A 21,499-nucleotide genomic window follows, 5' to 3' on the forward strand; every position below is an offset into this window, starting at 1 on the left:
TTTTTATTAAGAAAACTACATAATGCATGTAAAGCATTACTGAAATCTCTAAGCACTATGTGTTTATTAGCCTTCTTGGCTACACATAGCCTGTCTTCCAGCTAAATTGGACTTGCCGGCCTTCTCTGGACTCCATGGCTCTGTCCTCACCATTTCTCATGCAGTCCTTCCCTCTCACACTCTTCCCCTGTTGAAACACATCCCTCCCTCCCCTCTTCCAAAGCCTAACTCAACGGCCACAACTTCCTATAAAGCCTTTCCTAAACTTCGCCTCCTCCCTCCCCCCCCAAGGGAAAATGATCTTGCCTGCCTTCATAGCCATCTCTATCTTGGGAGATAGATCTTTTTCATTGATCCTAATTTGCTTTCATATCAGTTATCTGTGCACTTATATCTCCATCCCTTTCCCCCATGAGATATAAGCTCATTAACAGTATCTGGATCACATATCTCTGCATCTCCAGTATATAGCGTATCACATTGGCTTACTTAATAAATGTTTTTTAAATTATTTGTTGAATCAAATGGACAACTTTTTCAGAAGTACATCACTTCCACAGGATTAAATGGATACAAAGAATACCCTTTTCCTCACAATATAAAATATCATTACATACTAACCTCAACTTTTAGATAGGCCACTCATTTCAACAAAGTTCCATCTCCCCATGGTGTGGCAATAAATAACCCACTTATAAATGGCATTATAACTAGTTGGAAGAAAGGAACTAAAAATTTAAACATTCACAAAGATTAAAAATAGAAATATGTGTGGGTGGTCTCATTATGTTCAGAAATACTTATGTTTGGGATTGTTTAGGGTTTTCATGAAACATAAAATGTAATTAATTTATGAGCTGAAATAAGATATCTATATGTGGCCAAATTTAAATAATTTCTCCTGACAAAATCATGAGGAAGATATTTGTGAGGAAGGCAGGGAGAAGCAAGAGAAAGACAGAAACAGAGGAAAAGGGATAAAGACAGTGAGAGATACAGTAGAAAGTAAAAGGACCTCAGCTTAAACTCCAATGTGATGAGCTTCAGCAACTTTTCTGTAAAATAGAAGCTTCCTTCCAATTCTTCCCTATTCCTTAGCTCAATGCCTGGCACAGGAAAAGTACTTAACAAATGCTTATGGATAGAGAGAAATATCTTGGAACTGCAGCATTTTCAGCTTATTTAACTTAGTTATGATTATGAAAAAAACACAGCATTCCTATGAAGAAATCTCAATATTCTATTGAAAAGATAAACAGAAGTCAGGAGTCAGAAGACTAGAAATTAATCCATTTAGAACAACATATGAGAAGGAACTAAAAAGGGATTAAAAACACAACTTCATGAAAGAGTTACATTGTTGATGGTGAAAAGAAAGAAATACAAATAAGATGAAAAATAGAAATAACTGACCTGTGTGCAGGCAAACAGTGCCTATGTGTTCACAAGGTTATATTTTGAATGAAATGCTAAATAACTATAACCTGTCTTCAAAGTAAGAAACAAATTTGGACAGCTTAAGGCAGGAAAGTGCCATCTGTCTGGTTTAGGAGCAACTAAACTAACCCTGATTATTTTAAATGGAAAAACAAAAAAAAACAAAAAAGAATTCACAAAGAGCATACTTTCATCCATATTACAAAATCACCCATAACAACAAAAGAAATGTGGTGTTACATGTGTCCTTTTTGTAGTGGCTAGAAATTGGAAACTGAATGGATGCCCATCAAGTGGAGAATGGCTGAATAAATAACACATGAATGTTATAGAATATTATTGTTCTGTACGAAATGATCAGCAGGATAATTTCAGAGAGATCTGGAGAGACTTACATGAACTGATGCTAAGTGAAACGAGCAGAACCAGGAGATTATTATATGTGGCAACAACAAGATTATAGGATGATCAATTCTGATGGACATGGCTCTTTTCAACACTGAGATGATTCAAACCAGTTCCAATTATTCAGTGACAAAGAGAGCCATATACACCCAGAGAGACGACTATGGGAACTGAATGTGGACCACAACCTAGCATTCTCACTCTTTCTGTTGAAGTTTGCTTGCATTTTGTTTTCTTTCTTGGGTTTTTTCCTTCTTGATCCAATTTTCCTTCTGCAGCAAGATAACTATAAATATGTATACATATATTAGATTTAACATGTATTTTAACATATTTAACATGTATTAAACTACCTGCCATCTAGGGGAGAGGTTGAGGGAAAAATTTCGAACAGAAAGTTTTGTAAGAGTCAATGTTGAAAAATTACCCATGCATGTTTTGTAAATAAAAAGAAAGAAATGTTGTGTTATTTCTGTCAACTACTGTCATTTTCTGATAGGAAAGTATATTTCCAAGAGTTCCCTCTTCCCTGTCATGGATCTGAATCCTTGTTTATCTTTGAACGCTGTTTATATTTTTAGTTTATAGAACTTAAGAGTATTAGCCACTGAAAAAGGCACACTTCAACTTATTTTTCCTGAAATTATCTACTTCCTAGCATTACTAGTATTTAAATATTGTCAGGGGTCATTACATCCCAACTTGTAAATTATAGCACTACTCAGCCTTTATTTTATCAGATTAAAGATCCCCAAGGTATAGACAGCTATCCTTTAAAAATAGGTTAAAGTGACCTTAAACTAATATGCTATTTGAATGTTTTTAAGGCTTTTTGGTGCGGTCAGAAATGTCTCAAATTGTTACCATCAAAAAAATCACTGCCTGAAGTAGTTCATTTTCAAAGAGGACCAATGACATCATGGGTGATGCCTTGATTTGCCCCTGAAGCGGATTTAAGTGAGGCAGCACAAAGTCTTCAGCCTCCCTCTCTCTTCTCAAGTCATCAAAGTCTAAAGTCCAACCAAAGTCCAATTAAGACGATTGGCAATAACCCAGGATGCAGGATGACCCTCACATCTCCCAGATCTGACCAAACTCTAGCTTCAAGTGCTACACAAAGTCTGCTTCAATCACTTTTGTAGCATTCAGAACGATCTGTTCTCATCTGCCCACTCTGCTGGAAAATGTCTCCAAGTCCTTGGGGCAGACACCCCCCAGGTAACAATCAGTTACCCTGGACTTGATTTATTCCACCTATCAGGACAGTTTACCAAGGTGTGGCTGCTACACATACTGCCTTATATGTAGTTGGGTAAAGGAGGATACCAAGGGTAGATGGACAGCTCTGAAAACAGTTGGCAAGCTGTCACATGAGAGCTGCTAGTCTTTCCTCAACACACTGTACACTCTTAAGTAGGTTCAACACAAATTTACTTAAAGATACAAAAACAAAAAAAGTAACAACAGGTACAAGTGGGGATAAAAGAACCCTAAACTCGTCAGTCATCCTCATATACAAGCTATTCATTTCCTAGGTTTACTTTAACTGATTTTTTTTTTTTGGGGGGAGGGGTTCTTTTCTAATTCTAACTTTCTTACACCAATTACCCCCAGGCATTAATAACTATATTCAATCCCTAAATTCTACCCAGTATATTCTACTTTTTCCTAAAATAACTGTATATCTATTATCCTTGATACACAAAAGTCCAGTACAAATTCACTATTTTTTTAAAGTTTTGTCTATATAAATGAAGTACTGACCCAAATCAAAGCCATGACTAGTGTCCATCAAAAGTGTTTTAAAACAGAAACCAGTAGTCTGCTGAAGTTAGTAAAGGAAGTAAATTAAACAGCCAAAGCTAAAGAAAAATTATATTCTGAACAGTCTTCTATGTTATAACTTTCATTTTCATAGGATTTCTTCAACTACAAAAAGTATTAATGGTACTGAGAAAATTAAAGATTTCCTAAAAAGTTGGATTCATGTGAAACCCATAAAAATATATATTTCTAGATGGAAAATTCCAGTTGCTGAATAGAATTTTGCTGAGATTAAATACAAAGACCTCTTGATTTCTGGTCCAGTGATCTTTCTTCTATAAAACTTATGAGAGTAGAAAGACATTTTCTTCTTACAGTATTATTTTAGTAGGTACTACTAATCTACCCTATTCAAAAGTTTTTCTGAGATCATCTTGTAAAGGATATTGGTGAGGGTTAGCCAGCTTTTTTTTTTTTTTTTTTTTTGGTGGGGAAGAAAGGAGAGGGAAGAGGGATAGGAAAGGAAGAAGTATAAGAAAGAAGTGTGAGTATATTAATATTTTATCCAGCACTTTCTTAAATATATATAATCCAACAAACAAAACTAATCAAATACTGATTTGTAATATTCAGTTATTTCCCAAATATAAATATTCCAATGAAAAATTTAACAATGAATCTGAACTGGCTCTAGCATATCTCTAGATATTGGTCAAATTAACTCAGGAAAAAAACAAAAAACAAAAAAATGCGCCAAAAATTGCTTCTATAGAAGGAAAAAGACAGCGAAGAACATTTTATCTATAGAGGACAGGATGTGACCATGACCTCTACTTACCATCATTGAAAACTGGCCCTGAGCCAAATAAGGAAAAAAGATGGAGTAGTGGGGCTTCAAGGTTTCCTTGTGAATGGCCCAGCACTGGAAAGCAAAGATTTTCTTTAAGTTGCCATCTATGTCATATCTTTATTATCTTGAAGTTAAGAGAAAAAGATACTATCTTCCCCAAAAGATACTATTCCCCAAAACAGATTTTATCTTGCCACTGTTCAAGTTTCAGTTTCAAAAGGTGTTACAGAAGTTCCTCATAGTTCCTTCAATCTAACTTTATTTTTTTATAGCAACTACACTTCAGATTTTATGAAGAGGTCCCAGACCTCTAAACTCTTGTTGTTCTAAACTGGATCATTTAAGCTTTAAACATATTACTTTTTTCTGTTAGTAAGAGCTAGCAAATACATAGCATCTTAAAATTTGCAAAGCAGTTTATATATATTATCTCATGTGATTCTCTCAACAACCCAATGAGATAAGTTGTTATGATTATTTCCATTTTGCAAACTGAGGTTCATAAAGGTTAATGTGATTTGCCCAGGATCACACATTTAAGTGTCTTAAGGATTCAAATTGAGGTCTTTCTGACTTCAGGACCTGTTCTCTATGTACCATCCCAAATTGCCTTCCTAAGATATAAATGATCCACTGCTAGATGGTGGCTAAGGTCCTTCTAAGAGCTTCCAAAATTATCTTAATATATTAAGCTCCCTTATATGTGTTATGAATAGCATCTTCACATTTATACACTCTAATTTTCTGCATTCCAAGTTTAAATGGATAGGTTTTGGGGTTGTTTGATGGTGTGTTGAGAGGCTTTTTTGTTAAGGATTTTTGTTGTTATTGTTGAACTTTTAAAATTGGACTTGAGATTTCACTGACATGAGGAACTGTCAGCAAGTAAATTTCTTCTATCAAACCAGAATGACAATTGTCCTGGAACAGATAGCCTTAGAAAATTTTGGGGGTTAAATTACTTTCCTAGAGTCATACAGCCAGAATGTGTCAGAGGTCAGTGTGTGTCAGACTCAAGACTTCAAACAAGGTTTCCCTGGTTCCAAAGTCAGCTCTCTGTCCACTCTTCTACACTGCATCTCCCATTATGAAGATTATGCAGAAATATATTTATGCATATTAAATATAATTCTAGCCCCATCCTTGCTCCTTTCTGCCTGAATTATCCAAGAAGCTGGTCTGATAAACGACTAACTATTCATTGTCACATATGTTTTTAAAACCATACGCAGACTTGGTCTATTGTTTATCTAGTGATTGTTGCCAGTTACAAAAGCTCTGCTCCCATCTGTAAGCCAATTTTACTCCCCACCATCTCTGTACATCTTGGCCTGTACATCACTTATTCTTTCTATTCCCCCAAAATCAACAAAAATCTGCTGGGTTCCCTGAAATTCAGTTTAATTTGTCCTTCCATTCTTTTAACTATCTTGCTTGTGGGTAGTTCGACTTCCTACTTGGCTTACTACTGCAGCAGCCCATTTTCCAAAATCACATTACTGATAAAAAGTGATTGCTCATATTCCCCTCCAGGGAGGGGGATGGACTAGATGATCAGTATCTCCCAAATTCTGGTTCAATGAAGTCTTTCCCACAATGCATGCATACTGCCATCATTCTTGGACCTATAATCACAAGCAGTAGGTACTAAGCCAATGTTCAGATGTCCCAGTTTGCCTGACGGATAACTTGGTGCCATAAAGATTTAAACTATGCCTTTCTTCATAAAGTTAGATGATTCCTGATTCAACATCAGCCAGACATAAACTCTTCATTTTCTCCCTGATATCTTGATGCTAATTTTCGATTATCTCATACCTAATTCAATTGTGTTATATTAAATATAACAAAATATAAAAAAGACAGCTAAGGTTTCAAGTTCAATCTTAACACCTGTTTAATCCAACACACCTGTGAGCTGAAAGGTAAAAAGTATTAATAATAGCAGAATAGTTATAAACAGAAGTCTTGCCTTTGGATGGTAAACAACATGGCTAAGAAGTGCATGATAAAACTATCACTAAGGTGAATTTTGAGAATGGTGGCATAAACAAAACTGGAAACTACATAGCAACTAGGCAGAAAACTATCACTGCTCTTTATTTTAATGTGGCACATGATACCTCATTTACAATATTGATCTTCTGAAGGAAGATAATGTCTTAATTTGCTTTTCTCTGATTAGGCTAGCATAGGAAAGGAGAAGTTTCCTATACCAATGAAATCTCATCTGATATTAAAAAAAATTTAAAAAGTCTGGTGGTGGCAAAATAATAATTATCTCATATTTATCTGCAGCATTAAAGTTTGTATAACAACTTTCAGTTATCCTGTGGGAAAAAGCATCATCGCTATTATTATTACCATTTTACAAAATGAAGAAACTGGGGCTATCAGAGTTGTCTAGTCACCCAGTTCAACCACCACCAGAAGCTAAGGCAGAGGACCCTTTGAAATTATTTCTAACACTTGGGACAAATTAGTTTATTTCTCTGAGCTTCAATTTTTCTATTTACAAAATGAGAGGGAGCACTAGATGACTTTGGAGGTCATTTTCACTTCAGGACCCTAAGTGAATGAAGTCTCTTGACTAAACTCAGGTCTCTTAACTACAAACCCTGAGTTCTATGGATGACATGCCTCTTTCAAGACTTAATATCTCATATTATTTTACATTATTCTCATAATATTGAGACAATTTTAAGCTCCTTTAAATGTAGCCTTAATGACCAAAAGACAGCTAGTGCTACTTGGTATATGTCTCAGTCATATGCTGGTTGAGTGTTAGCTCCAAGAACTGAAACTAAAGGTCCATTTCTTCCTTCCTTATCAATATACCTAGGCTTCCAAAGCATACTGTCATAGGCGGATTGCCAGAAGAACAAAATACACTGACCACTTCTTTTACCTGTTTTCATTATTTCAAACAAGAGCAAAAGAAGACAAGAGTCATTATCAATATCTTCAGTAAAAAATAATTCCAAGACACTTCTTATTTTGGCAAAAAAGCCAACTGTCCTCAGTGACAGAGGTTCCTGGAAGATTCCTTGAGGAATATTTAAAACCTGTTCTCATCAAAATGTTTGCTGTTTATACAGAGATAAGACAAGCCATTTTCCTATACAAATGGCCTTCAGGAATGTCCCTCTTTGCCCTGTGGTTAGTCAAACCCTGATTCCAGAATGTTAATTTTAAGGTTACAAAAAAGCAGCCTAAATAAAGAAAAGGGTAATAAGAAAAATAGAAAAGAATAAAAAATAAAAAAAAATAAAAAAAATAAAAAACCAGCCTAGGTTCATGTCCAGTACCACATCCAACCACAATTGTAATGACAATTTCTGCACTAACCTACTTCCCCTTCTCTCTCCTTACTGGCAACCATTGAGGTTTTTTTTTTAATACCAAAAATAGTGTGGGCCCACTTAACAAAACCAATTTTGTTTTTAAAAAATAAATTACTTCTTTGTACTTACATCAAGACACTAGGTTCTAGAGAATATGCATTATCTCCTGTGTAACATTCCCTGCAATTGAAAGATTATTTTTAAATAATATAAAAGAAAGTTATCTTCTCAAAACAGATGCTCAGCTCCAAAGTCTGTGTATGGATTTTTTTTTTTTTTCTTAAATATACTTCCATTTAAATTCTAAGCTTTGGTGTGTTTGGGACAAAAATATCTACCCAATTTGACTACTACTGAGATCACTCATAGAAAGCAGAATTATTTATTAGAATCTCGAGAAGCGTACCCCATCCTGGTCTGAGAGCCAAATTTCACAGCAAGATGGGACAGAGCCTTGAAAATGCTTACAGCTTTTATACATTTCAGACAAAGAACTTCCAAAATCCCGCCCTCTATATGTTGTGATTGGTCATGTAAGGCCAGTTCCCCTGGTTGGTCAGTGGAATGTAGTAGACAAAGTGATAAGCAGTTTCTTCAGCCACACTGGACAATGAAATGTAGTCCAGGCCTTATTTAAAATCACATGACTCTGGAGAAGCTGAAACTGAAGCCTATAGGCTTGATCTACTTTAGTTAACAGTCTCTGATCAATATGTGCTGTAAGTTCTTCACCTTTTCCCACACAGGTGGGAGACTAGGTCTATTGGGTTCTACTTTAATTTATATCATTGACTAAATATTAATCAGTTATATTATCTCTATCTTAAACTCTCTGTCTGAAAACTGGGAATTACCCTCCCATTCTTACTTAACTGAAGTTCTAGGAAAAGCAGATTACATTACTTGCAGGAGAAGTACTGGCTTATTTTGTTAATTTTCTATATAACCTTAAAAAGGAGATAGGATAAGAATGCACTGTATATACTTTGATTTTCATTAAATTTTTGCCATTTTTATATGACTACCATGCCAGTAAGCATTCATATATTATCCCACTTATTTCTCCATGGCAACATAGTTGCCTGTGACAATCTGCCCAATATGTATACCATTCAATTTATATAAAATAAGAGGAAAGAATCAAAACTTTCAAACTGTTTTTTTTAACTATTTAATAAGTGCTATTTGATGTACTATTAATGTTATAGAAATGAAAGTTGACTAAGCTATCTTGAATTGTTGTGGAGGAAAGGGAATAGTCAAATATATTAGATTCTACCACAATCTATTGGTCAGTGGTCTTTTCTACCTCTTTTTGTTTCTCTCTATAGAATTTTTAACTTTCAATTATGGTCAATTATATGGACATTTACTTTTTTTTGGTAGGTCCTGCCCATTCAGTAGGATATTTTTTCCTTTAAAGGAGGTTTCCCCCCCTAAATACAACAGGCCACTTAGTAATAGATTTCTGCTTGTAACTATTTTATTGTATAGACCCACCCTCTAATCTTATAAAACTAACAATACAGTTCTCCAGGTCACCCATTTATCAAGCTGGGAACAAATATCATAGATGCCTTTTGTTTTGAGGCCTTAGTGTTTATGAAAACACTTTCATATCTCTGACTCTAAAATTTTAAACTTCTAATAATATATTCACTACTGTCATTAAATATTTAGTCACTCTGGGTTCTGGGTTCTCAAAATAATAACATCTAGCCCAAATAACACAAGTTATTTTCCTTACAGAAAGGAAAAAGGAAGGAAAAAAAATCCTCGCCTCTCCCCCAATTCTCCAGATTCAAATTGGGCATGAAAGATTGTATCCTTTTAACATTATGGAGAACTCTGGCACTACACTTTTCAAAAGATTTTCAGGAACACATACTCTTCTGAGTAGTATAGTTGAACAACACAAGATTCTATCATAAGTGTCTTAAAGACAATTAGGATCTTCAAAAATCCACAGGCCTCTTACCTGCTATGGCACATTCTCATGCACCTCTTTCTCAGGCCTTTCAAAAGGAAAGAAGGTATAAGAAAAAGAAAAGGAAAATTAGTTTACAACTTTGCATGCCTGAACCACAGCATGGATATTAGTGGAAAGTAGTGAGTCAAAAGGTCAAGGTCCTTTAACTCCTCCCCTAAATAAGCAACCAAAACAACTTATTCACCTATTTGGTATGACATTTGGTACAGCAAAAACATACATTGCTTACCGTGTAAATGCCAATTCTACAAACCGCAAATGAGATCTGGATACACTCAGACATTCTCTAAAAGATTAAAATAAGAATGAGATTGCCAGTAAGTGTACATATTATGGAATTTACTTTTTCCCCTTCCCCTTCCCCTCACCTCCCACTTTGGAGAAACTGCAATGCTAGAAATAAGAGCTCTATCAAGTGATTACAGATGAACAAATTATCAATTATAGATACAGATATCTTTTGGCTTCTTGTCTCGTCTCAGAAAATACTAAAATTCAGGGAACAATGTATGATACCAATTGGAGAATCATTTTCAAAAGTCGTTTTACAAGGCTAATTATCTTTTGATAATGAATTACTTTAAATATAATTTTCCCAGAATGTTACTGTAACAGCTCCAATTTAGGAAGAAAATAAAACATAGACAACACTCTGGGTACTTTTTTGCAGGATTTAGTCTAAACATTTAAGCCTTTTCTACAACAGAATTGAAGAACTATTTCATAAATATATTTTACAATATAGGCCTTTAAGTGCATTATTATACTTTTACTAATAAAAAAATTTTTAAGATATAAAAACTTTGTATATGTAGGGTAAACCTCTTGAAAAGGCCAATTACCATTATTCTCTGGCAACTAAAGAAAACCGAAGCAAGTAGCTAGGGACAGAAGAGATAGTTTTGATAATATAGCTGAGCTTACTCCCATTTTCATATCAACAAGCACTTACTACATGTCAGGTACTGTTGAGTGAGTACATCATTTTTCATAAAAATCACTATGCTGCTTGCTATCTTCTTTGACACAAAATGTCCACATGAAATTATTACCTACTAGTATATCAGTAATTATTTCATCATACTATCAACTAAATGCTTCTATAATAGAATTTTAATGCCATAATCCCAAGAAGCACAAGGTGGATCAATTATGGTATTATCTACTGTGCCAAGTATAGCAATAACACGGAATCCCACCTGGGATTTCCCACCAAAAGATGAAAATCTTTCAAAGGTTTCCTTTTTGTAGCACAAGCAATTAGATCAAAGGACTATTCAACAGAATCAGATCTTATCCTTCAAAACAATGTCAGTGACAATACTGTGAGAATAGTGAAAAAGGAATGGGGTAGACATTAAATATATATATATATTGCCTCCCCTCCACACATACACATGAAAATTCAATGAAAACTGGAGTAGAAGATATTTGTTGATCTAAATAATTTAAGCCAAAACTTGAGGTTGCCAAAATTTTCCAACCATTTTTTGTTTTTATTTAACAATTTAACTAAGGTAAATATTTATTTTTTATAAAAACTTCCATTTTTGCAACATTATTAATGAATTTTCTTTAGCATAACTGACTTTTCTTAATTAAAATGAACAAAACAACTAATATTTTAAGACAAGAAGGTCAAATCAATACTTGATTGTAAGATATCTGTATTTTAGAAATTCATATATATCCTCTGTATCATAAGAAAAAGGGCTGTGGCACAATATAATTAGGGAACATTCAGGCTTATAGTACCGCCTGCTAAAGGAGCTGCCCTCTTTAAATAGGGGTCAGGGGAAAAAAAAGAAAAGATAATCTTCATTAAAAATCTTGTTTCCTACTTCCTTCCCCTCCTGGCTCCAAAAATGGAAAACATCAAAATTTGGGGACTATCAAAATAGTTACTCTTTATAACACAATTGCTTTAATTTCTTGAAAATACTCTAATTGTTATATAAGTTCATTATCATCACTATTTTTTTCTTCTGATCACACTCATTTTCCCTCAGGGCCCATGTGCTAAGTTAACTTTCCTATAAATATATTTCCTGCATTGGACTCAATGATCAATGCCAAAAGATTTTTCTACCCAATAAGTAACTGAGAAAAATGGCATTGTGATTCTCGCATTTAAGAAAGACATAATTAATTGTATTTAAAGAGAAACTAGCAGTTTATTACTCTGAGCATCTGACCTGTTTCCATGTATTTGTCTTATTTCTAATTCCACCCCATGCATCACTCTGCATAATACAAAGTACTAAGATGATCAACAAATTATTTTTATTACTTTGTTAAGGGCCTTTCCTTTCTTGGTAAGTATAAGGCATGGCTATCTTGGCCTAATCTGCACATATGGAAAATGTGTGATCTATGACCAGTAAATGTGAAAAAGAAGAAGTCAAGATGCTTCTTCCAGAAAAAGAAGTCAAGATGCTTCTTCCAAATAGCTGTCTTCTATTAGCCTAGCCTTAGCTAAGATCTATTCCTCCTCAAAGACTGGGGTGGGGGGTGGGGGAGAGAGAGAAGAGGAGGAAGGATTTAGCAAAAACTAGTTACTGATCTAAATTGCTCTCCTGGCTAAAAAAAATTTGTATCAGGGTGGGGAATGGGAAGGAGGAGAGGGTGGTGTAGAATACACTGCATTTGAATTGGTTTGATTTACTTACAGTTTACAGCTGTTTTCTCTAGGGAAGTTTGAAGGTAAGCATGAAAGCAAAAAAAGAAAAAGAAAAACCTTCAGAAACAACAAAGTTGAAAACAAGTATTATTAGCAAAAAGTCTGTAACAACTTAATCCAAAAACGTATCAAATCTTAGTCAACCAGAAGTGATAAAAACATTTCTTTGCCAAGAGAAACAACATACAGTTTCAAATATAACCCTCTCTTTGCAATCCTTCATCCTCACAATACACAAAAGAGAAAATTGTCAATTCATTCTCTTCCCTTGTATAACTACTATGGGGAAGAAAGTAGAAAGAAAAATATAAAAATCCTGCAACAATTTTTTTTTTGCCTATCAATTTTTTGCCTATCAATTGGGAAATGGCTAAAAAATATGTTGTATGCATAATAAAAAGTTCCAATGTTTTGTAAAAAATGATAAAAGGAATTAAATTCAGAGAAACCTGGGAGAATTTATGTGAGCCGATGCAAACTGAAGTTCAATAGAACCAGGAGGGGTATTTACAATGATTACAACATTATAAAGAAAACCAACTGTGAAAGACTTCAGAACTATGATCAATGCAAAGACCACTGAGGATTACAAAGTCGGATAATAAATCATCCTTTTCCCCACTCATGGCAGAGGAGGATGGACAAGATATGCAGAGTAAAATATACATTTTCAGACATAACCAATGCATGAATTTCTTTTGCTTGATTAGGCTTGCTTGCTACAAGGGATGACTTTTTCCCCCTATAGGTGGAGGAAGATTTTTTTTAAAAATCCATTAAAAAACACAGAAAATACAGAGAAATTCAGAAGAGGACATAGGAAAGTAGGACAGCGATGGAACTAATATATTAAATTTTAATTTAAAAAAACTGTAAAAATATAAAATTTAGAATTTTTCAGGTTTTTTAAATGTTTTTTGAAAATCTAAGAGAAAGCAAAGTGTGAATAAGGCAACACAGGAGAGAATAAAAGAGAGAAATCCCTCAGAAGAAGGTTTCATCCCCTTTCAAACAAAGCCAGTCTAGTTGGAGATCTGAGAGATGGAACCATCCCATTTCCCCACAAAGCTAACTAAAAAAAATTTTTTTTGTTTACCCCATAGCAAAGGGACATTGAAAGTAATAGGTACAGGATTGGGGGAAAGATCTATGTCCTTATCAGCTACCTGATTGCTGGGATTCTCTTTCCTCTTTGAATATGACAGAATGAAGAAAACATATTGCGATCACATTTGAGTTACTAAGACAGCCTTGAAATAAACTGATTGTAGTGCTATCTGTATTACAGCTAGTCTTGTTCTAGATGTCACTGCAAACATTAACAGTGAATTATTTAACAACTTACTTAAACTAAAAAGCTTATTTTTGCCTTTGCGGAAAACATTATAAAAGTTGGGGTTTTTTTTAAGTTAATATTTAAAGTGCATCTTTTTTGCAGCTCATCAAATATTTTTTAACTTCGTAAATAGGAAAAGGCATGAAAATCAAAGGATGATGGAAACATTCTGTATCCAAAGCAAAACTGACAAAATTAAGTCTCTCTAAAAACAGAATTTGCTTTTTGCCTTACTTCCATCATCATTCCAAATGTTTATTTTTAAAACATATAACATTTACTAATGAGTCAATTTTACAAAACTGTATAAAGAATACTGAAAGCTCATGCATTAAACTCAAAATAATTATTGAAAAACATATTTATCATATACATAATCATTTGGGGGAGGTACAGTACAAAGGTTCCAGGTAGCTATCTATCCAAAAGTAAACTTAATTTTTCTTAAAATATATTTATCATCATAGCTGATTATTATTAACAATAAAACCAACAGAGAACTATGTTGATTGGATGGCTCACTTCAGAATAAAAGTCCTGGATTCAAGTACTACTCTGATACATTCTAGCTATATATAAACCTGGGCAAGACTTTCACCAATGAAATTACGGTATAAAGGTTTTGCATTTATACAGTGGTTAAAGGATGCAAAACATTTTCCTTAGGATAATCTTCTATGGTAGGTTGTAGAAATACTACTATCCCCATCTTACAAAGGCAAAAACAATTAACAAAGTTAATTTCTTTGCTTTGCTTTGCCCAAGATCATGCAATTAAGAGGTTTTCTGAGTTTGAATTCACAACCACAGGAACAACACTTTCAACAATGACCTTCTACTTCAACAAGAGAGTTGTATAAAAACTTTTTTTTAAATAACAAAAAAGATGAAAGCAGTACAAAAGATGAATTAGGGAAAATTTTCCCTTTAAAAAACAAATCAGATGTATAGTATTCAGTAGGTGATAAAAATAATACAAACACATGTAACTAATGTTTCAATATGTAGATATAGATACATGTATATACATACATATGTAAGTGTATATGACTTACAATATAATACAAACATATATTTTTCTTTAAAATACACTGATTTACTTTAATTTTTCTGCCCCACCACTTGAAGAGTTTTAACTTTTGTGCATTCTAGCTTATCATGTGGTAGTTTCTTTTACACATAAAATCTCACACTCTTGCTCTAAAGCTCAAGGGGAAAAAAGTATTTTGTTTTGTTTTTTCCCAATTTGGTACCTGTTAAGCTTATGTATCCTTGTCATGGCAGTTGGACTCAATGTAATTATGAGATTAGCCATATAAAGAATTCTGACTAAGAAATCCACTGGAGAAGGAAATGGCAAACCATATCAATATCTCTGCCCCCCCCCCCAAAAAAAAAAACAAAAACCACCATGGACAGTACTAAAATGATAAAAAGAGATGATGTTAGTAGATGAGCCGCTCAGATGGAAAGGTGTTCAATACACCACTGGAGAAGAGCAGAGAATAACTACAAGCACCTCCAGGACTAATGAAGCAGATGTGGAGGCTCAATTGCTGATGTGTCTGGTGGCAAAAAGAAAGTCTGATTCTGTAAAGATCAATATTGCATAAAAACCCAGAATGTAAGATCTATGAATCAAGGCAGCTTAGATGTGATCAAACAGGAGATGGAAAGATTAAACAACCACATCTTCGGTGTCAGTGAATTTAAATGGATGGGAATGAGTGAATTTAATTCCGGTGATCACTATATATATATCACCGTGGGCAAGAATCCCTTAGAATAAAAGAAGCCCTCAGTTAATAATAGGGTGAAAAAAGCAGAGTATGGTATAATCTCAAAAGTGACAGCAAACCATTGTAACATAAACCTCTGCTCCAACCACTGATAACAAAGAGACTTAAGTTGATCAGGTTCTATGAAAACCTAGAAATAACAGACCTCTTCCCTTCCAAAAAATGTCACATTCTTCATAGGAGATTGGAATGCTAAAGCAGGAAATCAAAAGATTATTGGATTAACAGGAAAGTTTGGCCTTCAAGTACAAAATGGAAAAATCATCTTACTTGTCTCGTGAGGGGCCAAGAAGCAATAGTTAGAATCAAATATGGATCAACTGATTGGTTTAGGACTTGAAAAGGAATACAAGACTATGTATTATCACTTTATTTAACTTACATGCAGAGAACATCATGCAAAATGGTAGGATGGACAAATCAAAAGTTGGAATTAAGGTCAACAATAATATTCTGATGGAAGGAAGAAAGGGAAGAATTAAGAAGTCTTTTGAGGGTGAAAAAGAAGAGTGTAAAAGTTGACTTGAAGCTTAATATTTAAAAAAAAAATTATGGCAACTGGTTCCATCACTTTCTGGAAAATAGAAAGAAAAGAAAATGGAAGTAGTGTCAGATTTTAGATTCTTGGACTCAAAGGTGACTGTAGAGGGCAACTGAAGCCATAAAATTAAAAGATGCTTTTCCTTTGGAAAGAAAGCTTTAGCAAATCTACACAACATAGCAAAAAGCAAAAATGTCATCTTGTTGACGAAGATCCATATAATCAAAGCTATGGTTTTTCAAATAGCAATATATGACTGTGAAAGTTGGACAATAAAGAAAGCTGAGTTTCAGAATCAACACTGAGACACTACAAGACTTTTGAGAGTCTCTTGAACAGCAAGAAGATCAAATCAGTTAGTACTCACTGTAAAGTCACATACCAAAGCTGAAGCTTACTTTGGCTACATAATGAGAAGATAAGACTCATTGGAAAAGACCCTGATATGGGAAAAGACTTAAGGCAAAAAAAAGGGGGGGGATGGCAAAAGATTAGCTGGATAAAAAACATAATGGAAAAAACAACTATGCACTTAGACAGACTTCTATAGATAGTAGAGAATAGAAGCATGTCTATGGGGTCTTGAAGTCAGACATGACTGAATGATTGAACAAAAACAAAGCTTATGCATGTATGTTTGTATACATAAACATATGTATATTCAATATGTAAATACAAATCTCCCTTTTCTATGATTATATATCATATATGAACAAGTTTTTCATCAAATTATCTAATCTTCACTTCCTGTGACACCTTCAGGCTTCAAACAATGTTTCCTAATTCTGTTCTTTACCTTTCTATTAACAAAATAGTAAATCCTGTAGTGTCGTTTGTTTGCTGTCGACTTTAGCTAAAACTAAACCTACACTTGTATTTAATCTTTATTCTTTTTGGGGGGAATAAAAGTCTTCATATATAGTTAAATGAAATTTCAATCATCAGTATGTCAAGTGAGAAGAAATTGGAGGAGTAGCATCTTGAAATCAAACTAAGTTTTCCTCAGCAGAAGACAAATTAGCTGTTTTTCAAGATGATGTGATGGGTAGGGAAGAGTTAAAAGAGCATTAAGTTTCCCCCTCCTCAACCCTCATCTTCAGAAAATGCCAGAATACAACTTAAATTTTTTCCAAAATCTCCAGGTTTCTCCAAAGATTCTATCTTTTTGCATCCCTCTCCTTCACAAAAACAGGACAAATCCTCTCCCCAAACTTTAACCCAATCTCTGCCCTGTCATGCTTGCCACCACACTCCAGGATTATCAAATACATATTTCATGTGTATTTGTTCACTTGTAATCATTTTAATTGACAGCATTTAATATCTTATTATACTCCTATTATCCCAATTTACCACATTAAGGTAAGTTACTCAATTCATCCTCTAATGCATACTTTATCTAACGTCCTGAAATATGTCTCCTATATTTCTTTCATATCTGTTAAGAAATTTTAACAAAGCATCAGCTTCTTCTTTTTGCACATCTTCTAAGTCAAAAACATTCCATTTCCTCACCTCTTAACTCTAAATTCTATAACCTGATGAAGCCTTATTTTGCCCTTGATGTCACTATTCTCTTGAAGGCTCGCCTTCTTTCACTCCCTTGACTAACAAAGCAAGAAGGCATCAATTGTTTTATCCTTCTTTCTTGTCATTTCCAGATCATGTTCTTCTGCCAAAACTCAACAAACTCTCCAGGTACACCTATTAATAGCCTATTAAAACTATGTCTGGATTATCTTCCTATCCCATTCAATCCTCATTCTTGATATTATTATCATCAATTAAATTAAATGACCTCTATATCACAACCCAAATTTTCTGAATGACTTGGGCATCTGGCTCAAAATTTTCCCATTCACCTCCTTTCTTGCTGTATTCTTATCTTTCTTGCTATATTCTCATCTATTGCTTCAACATCTATATTAATGTTCCTTCTGTGAACACTAGGGTTCATACTTCCATGACCACTTCCATTCCATGATTTTAACCTCCACTATACCTCCCAGCCACCCATAGATGTGGCATCATCATTAACCTAAAATGCTCCTCCTTAAACTCTTCAGTTCTCTCTACTTCTCTCACTCTTTCACTCCTATTACTGAAGCTGCTCTTCACCTTTATTCTGATCCCTTTCTTTCTCAGGATTCTCCCTCCTGGCTTCAACAACTTCAATACCCAGCCAAGAATATTGAATTTTCAAAGTGCTTTCACTATTACTTTAGAATCTCTTGACTCTTCTGCCTTTACTGCCCTGCTCTGGCTCTCAGAATGCCCATCTGGTGGGGGCGGGGGGAGGAGGAGGAGGAAGGGAAGAAGTCACCAAAACTGTTTCTAACTACCCGTCCATACTAACAAACTTCAACTGGACTTTTACCAATTCTTTGCTGACTTCCACAGAGTAGCTGTTTAATTTTTTCCCACTTTTCTCAAGCCTCTATCCACTACCTCCTATTTTATTGAGATAGGAATCATCTTTCAAAGCTTTCTCAGTATCCATATTCCCTACCTCTAAATTTCTCTGATTCTTTACTCTGCCTAGGAAGCAAATATTTTCCCTCCTTCTCAAGACCAGTTGGTTCTTCCAACTGGCTTTTAGTCTCGTCCCTTCCAATTGCCTTTGAGACTTTATCAATTATATGAAAACTGATTTATAAACAAAACTTTAACTCAATGGTGATATCAAGGGAATGAAAATAATTTATCTACAATAGAAATATATATATATATATATATATATATATATATAGACATACACATATGCAGCAAGATAAAAAAAATATTTCATTCATTTGATAAATGTCTTTATTTTCTTTGAAGTCAATAAGAATTCATTCTGAATGGGGTACTGCACACCTGCTATTCATATAAACAATCATCTGGAAATAGGTTTCTAACCTATGGTATTCTAATTTATCATAAAGAACAACTATACAAGGTTCTCCCTTAAAAGGGATTTCAGTCTTACTATATCTATGAAATGGTATAACAGGCTCCTACCAGTAATCTATCTACTAAAGTTGAATAGAGGATACCATGCATGCAGGAATGGGAAAACATGCTAAATTCTAAGCCTTTTATTATGTAAAAAAAATACTAGAATACACAAATTTGTTTTTTAAGTATGAAGTAGGAATTCCTTTCTATAACTTAAAACAGAAAATGTAAATTAAAATAATTTATAAATTTACAAAGCTCATGTTATAATATTGTAGAAATATACATTTTGAAGAAATGATTTTATAAATCAAATCCAACTTTTTACAGATAAAAAAAATGATAAGTTTAAAAGATTCATTACTTTTTCCAAGGCCAAACATCTAGTCTTAGAGTCTGATTTCATTACTTTATTCACCAAATCATAATTGGAATCATGATTCCATTCACAAAGTATTCTTTCTATATAGTATTGTTATTGACCTCTTAAAATTCATCTCTGCCATAATACTGGTAAGAAGAAGAGCATAAGACTTTTGAGTCAAAAGATTTTTTGATACTATCTGCAGAGCTGGAGCGAGTTTTCAGATGACTAAATTGTGAGCACAAATTGACATGTCCAAGAATTCTACAGATTCTACCTCACACCCATCAGAATGGCAAAGATAACAAAAGAAGAAAATTACAAATGTCAAAGGGTTTGTACCTTTATAAAGTGGTATCTAATTCAAATAGAACTGGGGACTACTAAAACCATACATCAGGATCCCTGTCGGCCTCATACAGACCTAGAAAATTGCACATTGATATTATATTGAATTATCTTTTTATTTTGTTAAATATTTTAATGCCAAATGTTTATATCAAATATTTTTTGAATACTAAAATGCTTGTTTTAATATGATTCAGACTACACAAAGGAGTACTGTGGGCCCCATATTTGACACCTCAATTTCAGGGAATTGTTAGGCATTTTGGAAAGCAATTTGGAACTCTACCCTAAAGTTATAAAACTGTGAATACTTTCAGTCAACTGTACCACTTATTAAATCTATAAACCAAAAGAAATCAAAGAGGAAAAGGAACTATACGTACAAAAATATTTTTAACAGCTCTTTTTGTAGTAATCAAACATTGGAAATTTAAGGAAATTCTCCTGTTAAATAATGAATAAAAAGTGTGTTTGATGAATGTAAGGGAACATTTTTTAAAAAATAATTATAACTTTTTATTGACAGAACCCATGCCTGGATAATTTTTTACAACATTATCCCTTGCACTCACTTTTGTTTCGACTTTTCCCCTCCCTTCCTCCACCTCCTCCCCTAGATGGCAAGCAGTCCTATACATGTTAAATATGTCACAGTATATCCTAAATACAATGTATGTGTACAGAACCAAACAGTTCTCTTGTTGCACAGGAAGAATTGGATTCAGAAGGTAAAAATAACCTGGGAAGAAAAACAAAAATGCCAACAGTTTACATTCATTTCCCAGTGTTCTTTCTTTGGGTGTAGCTGCTTCTGTCCGTCATTGATCAATTGAAACTTAGTTAGATCTTCTCTTTGTTGAAGAAATCCGATCAGAATACATCCTCATACGGTATCGTTGTTGAAGTATATAATGATCTGATTCTGCTCATTTCACTCAGCATCAGTTCATTTAAGTCTCTCCAGGCCTCTCTGTATTCATCCTGCTGATCATTTCTTACAGAACAATAATATTCCATAACATTCATATACCACAATTTACCCAACCGTTCTCCAATTGATAGGCATCCATTCATTTTCCAGTTTCTAGCCACTACAAACAGAGCTGCCACAAACATTTTGTTACATACAGGGTAAGGGAACAACATTATTGCACCACATATTTTATCCTAAGAAATTATGAAGTGAACAATTTCAGAGAAAACTGGAAAGACCTTTATGAAATGAAGCAGAGTAAAGTGAATAGAAACAGAATAATCTATACAATAATTATAGAGAAAAACAATATTGAAAAACTTTATTGTGATCAAAGCAATGATAAACTATAAGTTCAAATGAATAAAGATGAAACCTACCACTCACCTTCTACCAGGAACTTAAACATGGTAAATCTAGTAAACGGTTTTGCTGGACTATGAACATATAAAGACTTTTATTTTTGGTTTTGGTTGGGTTTTTTTGTTTGCTTTTTACAGTTGTTATTGGTTGTGGGTTTTTTTAAATAAAGAGATGGTGGGGAGATTGTGCAAAGAACATCTTAATAAAAGAAAAAAAGTAAGCAATTAAAAAAGCATTATGAATAAGAAGCATCAAAGGTAATATGCTTTGAGAAACTGCACCAAAAAGAAGCTAACCCAATATACCAATATTATTATGATGATTTCATAAGTCCTAAATGTGTAGGATATATTATCTAATTTTATGTT

The 21,499-nt window shown here is 33.8% G+C and overlaps 1 protein-coding gene across 1 annotated transcript in view; it reads right to left on the bottom strand.

The window, feature by feature from the left end:
* Positions 1-21,499, bottom strand: part of ARL15 (ADP ribosylation factor like GTPase 15) — a 496,737-nt gene that overhangs the window by 437,836 nt on the left and 37,402 nt on the right. The window contains 1 exon segment of the mRNA XM_023495746.2: positions 10,020-10,076. Within this exon segment, the coding sequence (XP_023351514.1) occupies positions 10,020-10,076 (57 nt within the window).

The sequence above is a fragment of the Sarcophilus harrisii genome, chromosome 1 (genome assembly GCF_902635505.1).
Source record: "Sarcophilus harrisii chromosome 1, mSarHar1.11, whole genome shotgun sequence".
NCBI classification, from domain to species: Eukaryota; Metazoa; Chordata; class Mammalia; order Dasyuromorphia; family Dasyuridae; genus Sarcophilus; species Sarcophilus harrisii.